The sequence below is a fragment of the Sardina pilchardus genome, chromosome 12, assembly GCF_963854185.1.
Source record: "Sardina pilchardus chromosome 12, fSarPil1.1, whole genome shotgun sequence".
NCBI lineage: Eukaryota > Metazoa > Chordata > Actinopteri > Clupeiformes > Clupeidae > Sardina > Sardina pilchardus.
Window position 1 is genome coordinate 17,424,591 of NC_085005.1, and position 12,500 is coordinate 17,437,090.

The following is a 12,500-nucleotide window of genomic DNA, read 5'->3' on the forward strand; positions in this document are numbered from 1 at the left end:
AGAGCGCAGACCTCCGCCAAGCAAAAAAAACATAACACCATCACAGTCCATCCATAACTTTATGAGTTATCTTGCTAACCCTTAAGGGTGCTTTCACACTAGGTCCTCTGGACCGGACCCGGGTTCGTTTGGTCCGATGGTTCGGCTGTTTTTGATAGTGTGAACGCAACCGGACCGGGACCGGGAACCGGGACCCGGGTCCGCCTGAAAAGGTGGTCTCGGGTCCGGTTCGCTAAAACCCTGGAGCAGGTTGCTAAGCAAACGTTCTGAAGAATCTAAAGAATCTTCACCTTTGTCTTCTTCATTGCACCGCCTTCTGCTGTGTTGCCAAGGGATATTTGCAAACAGAATTCTCGAAGTTCGTGTCTAGAAGCATGGTGCTTATGACGCAAACGGACCCGGGTGTGCAGACAAACATGTAATGTGAACACAGACCAACTACGGTAGAAGTAACCGCACTCGGGTCCGGTCCACTTAAACGGACCTAGTGTGAAAGCAACCTAAGAGTGTACCGTCACACCGGTGTGACAGGAATGTTGGAAAATTAACATTCTAAAGAATATCTGGGTTCATTGAATTCTACATAGAATCTTAGAACGTTGAATTGTTGTTGAATTGGAATGGAATCTTGTGTTCAAAATGTTAAAAACCCACCCTTTTAAAGACAGACAGACAAACAAACAAACCCAGATGAAAACCTAAGAGTATCCCATTCAGACGACTCGTATACCAGACACACATCCCCATCTCTGGTTTCATGCTTGTATGTAGAGAAAGAGTCATGAGACAACTTTGTCAAATAACATATTTATTCTTGTTGTTCTGGTTTCTGATAGAATTGGACAGACTACTACTGAGAGCAGAACAATTGTAGAGGACTCTGGGCAGGTTCTAGCCAGATTGTAGTGTGCGTCCAATCCAAGTGAAATTCCATGCTATGCATTCTAAATGTGTTTATGTTCCTTATGTACTGTAAATGTAGTGTAGTGTAGTGTAGTGTAGTGTTACAGTTTGCACTGCAGATGCAAGTTAACAGAAAGTCCTACACCCCTGAAGCCTCTTACAGGTAGACAGACAGGTAACCGTGGTAACGGAAAAAAACGCCTGTCCATAAACGACAGGAGATCTTGAGACCCGTCCAGCTCAGTGGGGTGTGGCCCTGCAGCCTTCAGCTGAGGATGACCGTCCGGTAGGAGCTCATTATACTGTACTGTATGTCTGACATCTTCAGTGGGACATGTGGGCTACAGTCTTTCTCCACTGATCTCCAAGACGCACTAAAGAAACACTGTAACTGTAACTGCCACAATACCACCTCGAATTATACCCCAAATACTTTCCATTAAAGCTACGAATATGTCAGGTTTTTTTTTTTTACCTCTGTAACGCTTGAAAATAAAAGAAATAATTTACACAAACTTTCTGAAATATGCATAGATACTGACTTTACAGTTTTTTTTAAAAAAAAATCAATAACAGTGAATATATCTTTGGCACTTACTGTAATGCATGATGTGATATATAACACACTCACAGGTAAATACAACAGCACAAGAAATGCACACTTAGGAATCTGCATAGTCTCAATATGTAGACTGAGAGTGTCCCTTTTTTTGGTGTATTGAGGATTGTTTCTAATCTCTCGGTAGGTGTTCTTGTCAGCTGAAATCACCGTGTACAAATCCAGACTTCCAGCAAAGGTTAACTAGAGGGGAGATGATGAAAAACAGAGAGAGAGAGAGAGAGAGAGAGAGAGAGAGAGACAGAGACAGAGACAGAGACAGAGAAAGAGAGAACATCATCCGTTATTTACACATCCAGTTCAGGGACATATCTCATGCACGTGGTGTAGTGACAAACCTGGGTACATTATGGTACACTTCCTATTATAGGAGCTCTATGGCTTCAGCCAAACGGCTCCACCTATAGGAGGTTTAGCACTTACTACGAGTTCTCTTCTTATAGGAGATGATATATCACTTACAAACCAGATTTGTCATAAACCACATAGATGATATGGCATCCAGTGCTGTAAACCATATCACAAACATGCTGTCCTAACATGCTAAGACACACCACTGCTGTTACACTGGAGTATTAGAAACCACAACAGGACTCACACACTGGCTGATCAGTTTTTGAAGGAAGCATCAACATTGAGTTATTAGCAAACAACCCTTCCCAGCAGCAAATCACTACTTCCAGAGGCAAACGCACCTGGGAAAGATCTATCTCTTGCTCTTTCTCTCTCTCGCGCTCTCTCTCTCTCTCGCTCTCTCTCTCTCTCTCTCTCTCTCTCTCGCTCTCTCTCTCACACACACACGCACATTCACATACACAGGGGCGTTGTGCAAGCCAAAGTTTTGAGCAGGCACAATTAGAGCCGAAGCCATTAGGTCTTTCCTCGGAAAACAAACTGGATGCACTCATCTTAACATTTGTCATTTTAAAATGCAAAAGATGCAGATATTAAAACCCTGGGTGGGCTTAGCACGTATCTTCATGCGAACTCACTCAAACAAAGACACACTGTTGTATCTCACTTTTTTGTCAGAAGTTCAAAAAAATGTGATCATCATCATCATCATCACCATCACCATCCTCATCATCATCATCATCTAGGACCCACTCCCATCCCTTTAGGCCAAACCCAATCACCCTGAAACGGCAGAGAAGCAGGTCAGGTCACAGAGAGGTCGTTCAGGGTCACTGAAAGGTCATTCAGGGTCCCTGGGCACCCTGGCCCCAGTAGATGTTATGCACTGATATCAACAGTGGCTTGGAAGTGCATGGACGGTTTACAGCTTCTTTTTTCCAAAATTCACTACAGCTTCTCTCTGCAGTCACTTTGGTGTATTTCTTTAATCCTCATTAACGTTTGCACAACAGCAAGTGCATTTCTCAAAACCATTTGTAGTAAAACTACAGTATTTGAATTGCCTGCAAAAGCATGTCACTTGTAACCAAAATGACTGCAACTGCATGGATTTGCCATTTATTTACTGTTTGCTCATAATAATAACAATACCTTTCATGATGTGCAAAAGTTACTAGATGATGTGGAGGTTGAACAAATAGTTTTAAGAATTTCAATTCTGATCTGAGAAATCCACCAAAGGGACTGAGAAAAAAAGTGACCGCCTTTACACTTGGATGAACAACACAAATAACCACTAGGTGGCACACATGTACTAAGCTCAGTGAAGGGGTAACTCTTACTCATTGCTTCTGAATTTTCTTCCTGGTCAAATAATCCTCAGACAAAAAACTCTTTTTTTGTTGTCAACCATGTCACAAGTATATCTCTAGCCTTAGAATTCCTGATTTACCAGGGTTAACAAGAGGTGAAACAGGTTTCTTTGATAGATTCAGATGTTGCCTAGCCTCAGATTATAGCTTGCATTGGGACTGTAGAAGAGCTTTCTTTTTAGCTAAAGGCTACAGTAACTGGTCTAACCCACTTCCAGTGAATTATGCTAAGCTAGGCTAACGGTGTAAGACTGAGCTATTGCATTGTATGCAGACCAGAGAAGTGATGTATCATTCTGTTAGCTAGACGACAAATAATCTAATAATTTCCCAAAAAGTTGTTATGTTCCTTTAATAATTGTGACTGAGTGGGGCAGGTGGTGAGCTATAAGCCATCAACTGGAGTACACACTGAGAGATTATGTTACGATTGTTAGCATGTGGATAACAAGGACAGCCAAGGTCCTGCAGCATTAACAACTCTACATACGCAATGAGACACACACATGCACATGCTCTCTCTCGCTCTCTCTCTCTCTCACACACACACACACACACACACACACACTCATTCACACACACTCACATGCGGACAGATGCCAGTGTGCCGCACACTTACTTCCACGGACACACACACGAGATAATGGAAAGGTCAGGGGTGAGACGGTCATGATGTCAGTGCAGGATGATTCTGAGCATGAGGCCTTTGCTACAGAGAGCAGAATTAATCAGCCATACAGTCCTCCAGACACACACACACACACACACACACACACACACACACACACACACACACATACACACCACCAGGGAAATCACATAGGCTACATACGTATACACCTACACACACAAACACACATCACCAGGGACGACATACACCCAGCTACACACACACACACACACACACAACCAGGGACATCATACACTACGCACACACACACACACACACACACACACACACACACCCTTCTTGCTCAGCTTCACACAGCAAACATTATTAAACCAGCGAGCAAATAATATTACAAAACTCATTAGTAAACTGAATTAACAACAACACAACCCATTAACATTATATATATATACTGTATATAGCATAGCTGTCCACCTCTTCCATACATTGGCCTACAGTCAGATCCCTAATGGCCAACAGGCCTTCAGATGACCCCCATGTGGCATTTTACGAAGGGTCTTTCCCCCGGGCGCCAAATTTAGAGCAGGACCCTGACACTTAATCCCAGCCCAGGAAAAGAGTCGGCTATGTGTGTGTGCCTCTGTCCACCCTAGAGGAGAGCGAGCTCGTGACTGACAGCTTTAGGGCAGGAGAAGGGTGGACCCAACTGTTCTACACAAACCGACCCTGTGAACCTTGACCTTAAATACCAGCATTTCAAATGAGGTACCACACAGAGACGGTCCACTATGGAAATGACCAGAAACACCTGAACTATAGGAACAGAGTTTTATATAACTGATAGACATATTGATTGATTGATTGATTGATTGATTGATTGCATTTTTAATTTTCGCAAACTTATTTAAAATGATCTAATTATCTAATTAATCTTTAATTAGCCACTATTCTCTGATTGTTCTCTATTGCTATTAAGTTAAATGCAAAACAGCTTGACTTCAGAAGAAACTATTTCCATTTCCCAGCCTCAATAGAAACCTCCTCTATTTCTGTTGAATAGCATAACTTCCCCAGACAGACAGACAGACAGACACACACACAGACAGACAGACAGACACACAGACAGACAGACACACAGACACACACACACACACAGACACACACACAGACACACACACACACACACACACACACACACACACACACACACACACACACACACACACACACACACCTACAGTAGTTCCCCTATTAGAGACCCCTTAGGGATAATTTGATGAGCCAAGCCCCTTGTGTTCAGGTAATCAAGGTCATGAGGCGTTTCATTAGCAAAACTCAATAGGCACCAGGGGAAAAGATGTTGTTGCATTCACAGGCTTTTACTGTAACAAGCACACATGTATTATGGTTACTTGCTTGAGAAGCACTTTCATCTGCGCTAGATGTGTTAATAATTAAAGATCATCACTGTACTGTAGGCTAAACTTTTGTTTGATGTGAATGCTATTATTACACAAGTAAAGCAAGTATGTAAACAGTAGCGTTATATTCTCAGTGCATATTCCTGTGCAGCACTAATATCAAGTACACTAATCACTAATGTAGTACATCTTATAATATAGTACATCTTATTAGTGGTACAATATCATGTAGCCACATACATTGTTCTGTACTTCTCAGACTGCTATACAAACTATAAGGTCAATGGAGGTAAAGAGGTACATAGTGCATACTGCCTATGGACATTTATATGAGAGTCCTCATCCCACCACCACACCACTATCACCACAACATCATCATCATCATCATCACCATCGTCATCATCACAATCATCATCATAATAATCATCCTCGTCAACATAATACCATGTTGGTACTATTATCATGGAAATCATAAGAGAGTATCTCACACACTCTGGCACCTTATACATAGAGTATGAGTTTATTGATGCCGTTTTATACTGTTTATGTTTATGCTTATGCTTGTTGGTGTCTGTGTTTGTTTGTGTTGTTTGTTTGTTTATATCTGTTTATGTTTGTGTTTATGTTTACGGTTGGTCGCCCCCTCCTGTGCTGTGCTGTGCTGTGCTGTGCTGCTCACCTGGTCTTGCTCTGCTGCTGCTGCTGCTGCTGCTGCTGCTGCTGGCCACTCTGCTGCTGCACGGTCACCTCCTGGTGCTGCACGTGCTTGGACTGCATCTTGATGGCCCCGCGGTGGGACAGCCGCGGCGACGATGACCCTCCGGAGCTCGAGCGAGCCCTGGACCCGCCGCCGCCGCCACCGCCACCGCCGCCACCGCCACCGGCCGCAGCCATGGTGGCCGCGATGGCGTCCAGGTGCGGAGAGGGGCGGGGCGAGGGGCGAGGGGAGCTGGGGGCCGGCGAGGGCGAGCCCGAGGAGGAGTCGGAGGCCGGCGGGGAGCCGCGAGGGGCCCCGGGAGAGGAGGAGGGGGTGGAGGAGGCGGCGGGGAGAGCCGGGGCGGGCTGGCGCTTGCGCGGGATGCGGGACAGCAGGCGGTTGACCCAGCGCTGCTGCTCGGACTGGGAGGTGGCCAGCAGGAGGAGCTCTTTAGCCGTGGACATGTCGTAGTTCACTACAGGGAGGAGCAGAGGAAGAGAGAGAGAGTCAGATTTACTATGGAGAGAGATAGAGAGAGAAATAGAGAGAAAGAGAAAGACCAAGGCAGAGAGAGAGAGAAAAACAGCTAGATAGAGGGGAAGAGAGAGAGAGAGAGAGAGAGAGAGACGGAGAGCACTATTGGCTGTGGACATGTAATTCACTACAGGGAGGAGGAGGGGAAGAGAGGGACAGACAGTCAGATTTACAATGGAGAGAAAGGGAGAGCAAGAGAGAGAGAGAGAAACAGCTAGATAGAGAGGAAGAGAGAGAGAGAGAGATGGAGAGTGCATGGGATAGAGAGAGAAGGATTGAGAGAAAAAGAGAGAGAGAGAGAGCACTCTTTGATGTGGACATGTTGTAGTTCACTACAAGGAGAAGAGGAGGGGAGGAAGTCAGAATCACAGCACAGATAAGGAGAGAGAGAGAGAGAGAGATAAGGAGAGAGAGAGCGATGAGGAGAGAGAGAGAGAGATAAGAAGAGAGAGAGAGAGAGATAGGGAGAGAGAGACAGAGATAAGAAGAGAGAGAGAGAGATAAGGAGAGAGAGAGCGATGAGGAGAGAGAGAGAGAGATAAGAAGAGAGAGAGAGAGAGAGATAGGGAGAGAGAGACAGAGATAAGAAGAGAGAGAGAGATAAGGAGAGAGAGAGCGATGAGGAGAGAGAGAGAGAGATAAGAAGAGAGAGAGAGAGAGAGAGATAGGGAGAGAGAGACAGAGATAAGAAGAGAGAGAGAGATAAGGAGAGAGAGAGCGATGGCCAGAGAGCAGGAGGCGTTCGCTCACCTCTGCAGGGTGCCAGGGCCTCCTCCTTGCGCTCCAGGTGCTCGCGGTGGCACTTGAGGTGGCAGCGGCGGCACTCGAGCGCGGGCGGCGGCTTGAAGACGTGCCAGAGGGGCCGCGTGCACGCCTCGCAGCTGGAGGGGAAGTGGTAGAGCGTGGGCACCAGCTCGTGGCCCTTGTGCAGCAGGCACATGGAGCGGTCGGCGGCGGTCAAGCTGAGGGTCTCGTGGCCGGTGGGTTCCACCTCGCGTTTGAACTCCCCCTCGTTGGCGTACAGGATCTGTGGAGGGAAAGGAGGGCGAGAGGGATGGGGGGCGGTGATTAATATGTGTGTATGAGGAGGTTTTGCCTAGTGTGTGTGTGTGTGTGTGTGTGTGTGCGCGTGTATGAAAAAGAGAGAGGAAGAATGGGTTTTATGTGTGGGAGGAAGTCTAGGCATCTGTGCATGTGTAGGAGAAAGAATTTATGGGTATGTGTGGGGGGTGGGGTGGGTCTGAGAGTATGCATGTTTGTGTGTGTGTGTGTGTGTGTGTGTGTGTGTGTGTGTGTGTGTGTGTGTGTGTGTGTGTGGTAGCAAGAATGGATCTTTATGGGGGTCAGGGGGCGGAAATGGAAGTGTATGTGTGTGTGTGTGTGTGTGTGTGTGTGTGTGTGCCTGGTTTCCAGAGTGGTAAACCAAAGGGAAGTGCCCGTCTAAACCTTAATAAGCAATAAGGTCTGTGGTTACGACTGTGCATCACGTTCGACTCTGAACAATGTCACTGTGGTTTTTAGCCCAGAATAACACTGAATGACCACTGCTGCACACCAGAACAGAAAAGCACAGACATTCTGTACACACACACCTACAGTACACACACACACACACACACACACACACACACACGTTATACACTATACTTTCTCTTTCTCTCGCTCTCTCTCACACTCACACACGCACACACACACGTCGTATACCCTTACACATACAGTATACATACCCACACATCCCTACACTAGCAGAAGCATAAAACAGTCTTTTAAATCCCCCTAACACACAAAATCCACACATGAGCATAAACTACAAAAACAACCAAACATTCCACTGGAACATGAAGGCACACAAATCCCCAGTCTGTTCTCTCACCTGGAAGATACGGGGGATTTCTCTGGCATCAGCACGATACACATCTGTCTGGGTGACAGGCCTCACGTGGAAGAGTTTACTGTGGAGAGAGTGGTCCATTCAACACAACTCAATTCAGCTCAGCTCAGCTCAACCCAACTCAACTCAATTCAGTTCAATTCATTTCAATTCAATTCAGTTCAATTCAATTCAATTCAATTCAACTCAATTCAGTTTAATTTAATGTAGTGAAAACATCACAGATATGACAGTGGTGCTCTGTTTTTCATGAACAGCTTTTGCTTAAACATTAAATTAATAAAAAAAACAATTGTTCAGAAGGAACCCAAAGTTGTGAAAACATCAAAACATTATAAAAAGAAAGAATTTCAAAGGAGCTGAAAGAAAGAAAGAAAGAAAGAAAGAAAGAAAGAAAGTCACTAAGAAAGCCAGTCTGTGAGTCAGTACAGTAGGTGTAACTCACTCGATGTCCAGCACCATGAATGGGTTGGACTGCTCCTTGTCCACCTCGTTGTTGTAGAACAGAATCTTCTTGCTGCTGACCACCACATACTGCAAAACAGATACAAACAGACACAGTCAGTGTGAGCTTCGGAAACGTGTGTGTGTGTGTGTGTGTGTGTGTGTGTGTGTGTGTGCCTGTGTGTGTAGGTCAAGGCTGCAACAATGAATCGATTAGTTGTCAACTATTAAATTAACCATAACTATTTTGCTAATAGTTCATCGGTTTATGTCATTTTTAAGTAGATTTGGTGTTTGGACTAAACAAACAAAACACCATTTTTCATCATATTCTGCCATTTTGTAGATTAAACTCCTCCATTACTCAATTAATCAACAAAGTAATCAACAGATAAATTAACTAAATTAATCGTTAGTGTATGTGCGTCTTGGACATACCTTTTTGTCCCATCCGAACCTCTTAGTGTTTTTGGAGGGCATTGACAGCCAGCCTTCCAACCTGGAATCTGAGGCTGAAAAAAGAGAACGAGAATGAGAATGCGCTCCCGCACACACACACACACACACACACACACACACACACATACACACTTTCTCTCTCTTTCACACACACACACACACACACACACACACACATATACAGTACGCACATTCTCACACACACACTCTCTCTTTCTCACACACTTAGGCATATAGAATCAAGTGCAGGCCTACACACCCACAAAAAAAACGCATCACACGCACAGACACACACACAGACACGGCGCCCATGTGTGTGTATGTGCTGTTCACCTGCAGGCTCAGGTTTATAAGGGAGGGCAAGCCGTGTCCGACTGTCCCCCCCTTCATCCTCTGACCCCTCGTCCTCCTCCTCCGAGCTGTCCAGGCGGGGGCGTGTGTGCACAGACACCGACCGCGTACTGCGCTGGTACGTGAAGGACATCGACTCAGACATGTGTGTTTGTGTGATACGCACTGACGGCCACATCCCAGAGAGAGAGAGGGAGAGAGAGAGAGAGAGAGAGAAAGAGAAGGAAGGAGGAAGGAGGAAAAAAGAGACAAGGCAAAAGGGGGGAAACTAGTCAAGAAAAACAGTCAGTAAATGCTAGTGAAGCAAAACACCAGAAAAACTGGAAAGAGGTAAAAACAACAGGCCCATTACAGGGAAGCAAGAAGCTAAGATGAAGTGGATTTACTGCAATAGGTAGTGTGTGATGTGAGAGAGGTTGAGCAAGAGAGTGTGTTGTGAGAGTGTGTGCTATAAAAGGAACAACAAGAGTGTATGATGTGAGACTGTGTGTTGTGAAAGGCTGAGCAAGAGTGTGTGCTATAAGAGGAACAACAAGAGTGTGTGATGTGAGACTGAGCAAGAGTGTGTGATGTGAGAGTGTGTGTTGTGAAAGGCTGAGCAAGAGTGTGTGCTATAAGAGGAACAAGAAGAGTGTGTGATGTGAGACTGAGCATCACACACTCTTGTTGTTCCTCTTATGTCCACATGTGTTGTGAAAGGCTGAGCAAGAGTGTGTGCTGTAAACGGAAAAGCAGTAGTGTGTGATGTGCAAGAGTGTGGTGTTATAGTGTGATATAATAGTGTGTGTCGTGATGGAAGGAGCATATGAGGCAGACAGGCATATGGAAGTGGCGTATGGAAGAACAAAGAGTGGAGAGATGAAGAGTGGGAGTGTGTGTGTGTGTTTGGGGCGTTTCCCTACGTGTCCCTTCACTGAGTACCCTTGCTGATGGGTGGGCTGGGTTACCTGGGTAGCTGTCGTCGGGGTCCAGGTCGTTGCCTTGGGAGCTGATGCTGGTGGCGTCCAGCGAGTGGATGCTGATGGAGGAGAGTTGGCAGCGCAGGCGCTCGATGTCGCTCTCCTTACTGTCCAGAGCCATCTGTAGCTCCAGCCGGCAGTTAGACTCCTCCGCTACCGTCTATACACACACACACACACACACACACACACACACACATTCGCAAACAAGATTTATAGATTCAGTAACTGCTTTAATCCCAAAACACAACAAATCCGGCTAAAATGTAAAAGATTTCGTCCTCAACGTTGATAGCTATTGACTCAATAATGTTGAGGTATTGGGAAACAAGATAACAGGCTTTGCAGAAATGTGTTGACTGTTCAGTGCTGCATTTATGATTGATATGGGTGTTCCAGACAGCTATAGCATTATTAAAAAAAGTCACTAAAAACGAGCCAAGCACCTACAACTACTCTGGAGGCATTTTAAAAATGTTGCCCCCAGAGTGTACTGTAGCCAAAGATCCTTCATTACTGCTCCACTTTAACCCTCTCTGCTGTAGCACTGTGGCTGCATGGCTGCTCTAGCTGTTGGCTGCAGAAACTCGAGCAAAGGTAGCACCAATTTTTCCGTACCAACAGCACTTGTGACCACTAGAAACAGAGATCTATGTGAAAAAGAGTTTTACTTTAAGTGACTTCAGCTAGTATGCTAACTTAAGTTCAGCTAGCAGGCTAACTTAAGTAAGGGACCTCAGCTAGTAGGCTAAAAGTAAGGGACTTCAGCTAGTAAGCTAACGTAAGTAAAGGACTTCAGCTAGCAGGCTAACTGTGAGGCCCAAAGGTGCAAAGTACACTTCACACTTCCTTCAGACCCCCACCACAGCGCAGAGCAGACCTGGAGTTCCCAGTGAGGAGGATAAAACAACAGAAATGGCACTAGCCAGGTCTAAGCTGCAGACACGCCACAAAGTCCCTGAATGAATCAGCACATTCCACCTCCCCCTGGTGAGGGCTCTGTGTGTGTGTGTGTGTGTGTGAGTGTGTGTGTGTGTGTGTGTGTGTGTGTGTGTGTGTATGTGTGCATGTGTGCGTGTGTGTGTGTGTGTGCATGTGTGTGTGTGTGTGTGTGTGCCTGCTTGCGTGCGTGTGCAGGAGCGCATTGCAGACACAATGCATTCCCTGTGTGCTGAGTCAGAGGGCCATCTGCTACCGAGGGGTAAATATGGGACAAGGAGCAGCTGTCCACTGCCTTAACTGGGGTCATTTAAACATCAGAGAAGCTGACCTGAAGGTACTCACACCTAACAGAGAACCCTCTCTTCTCCAAACTCACCCAGTTTGACCTTAAAATGGATCTAAATGGACCTCACATCTCAGTACATTGCTGTAGGCCTACTTTCTACTAAACAAAACTATACAATAACAAACTATTCTACACTACACTACACTGTATTATACTGTAATATATACTATACATATTATATACTACAGTGTACTACACAAATGTCTACCCTTTGTCTACAATATGTTGCATAAATGTGTCTGAGACAGAGACAAGAGAAGGTATGACATACAGAAAACCACTCAAATCTAACAATTAGATGAGAGATTGAACACCAGGTGGCACTGTGTGTGTGTGTGTGTGTGTGTGTGTGTGTGTGTGTGTGTGTGTGTGTGTGTGTGTGTGTGTGTGTGTGTGTGTGTGTGTGTGTGTGTGTGTGAGTGTGCGCACACACACGTACCGCCTGCAAGTCGTTCATCTCCCTCTGGAACCTGATGATGGTGGAGTTGAGCTTCTCCCTCTCTGAGCGCAGCTCCAGCTGCAGCTTGCGGTTCTCCTTCTCCTTGCGCCGCACGTCCGTGTCCGAGCCGTGACCGC

General features: G+C 45.7%; 1 protein-coding gene across 2 annotated transcripts in view; it reads right to left on the reverse strand.

Annotated features, from left to right (window-relative positions):
• Positions 1-791: 791 nt before the first annotated feature.
• The window catches only part of rock2b (rho-associated, coiled-coil containing protein kinase 2b), a 49,108-nt gene continuing 37,399 nt past the window's right edge, over positions 792-12,500 (reverse strand). Inside the window, exons 25-33 of one of the 2 annotated variants that reach the window (XM_062550517.1) lie at positions 12,364-12,500; positions 10,625-10,796; positions 9,660-9,842; positions 9,306-9,379; positions 8,869-8,957; positions 8,406-8,484; positions 7,283-7,559; positions 5,981-6,473; positions 792-1,705 (exon numbers count right to left, since the gene is read on the reverse strand). The exon at positions 12,364-12,500 is cut by the window's right edge and continues 58 nt beyond it. In XM_062550517.1, coding sequence (XP_062406501.1) covers positions 1,702-1,705; positions 5,981-6,473; positions 7,283-7,559; positions 8,406-8,484; positions 8,869-8,957; positions 9,306-9,379; positions 9,660-9,842; positions 10,625-10,796; positions 12,364-12,500 — 1,508 coding nt within the window. In that variant the 3' untranslated portion in view covers positions 792-1,701. Of the gene's footprint in view, positions 1,706-1,737; positions 2,660-5,980; positions 6,474-7,282; positions 7,560-8,405; positions 8,485-8,868; positions 8,958-9,305; positions 9,380-9,659; positions 9,843-10,624; positions 10,797-12,363 lie in introns of those variants that run through there. The other variant, XM_062550516.1, reaches the window with a different exon arrangement.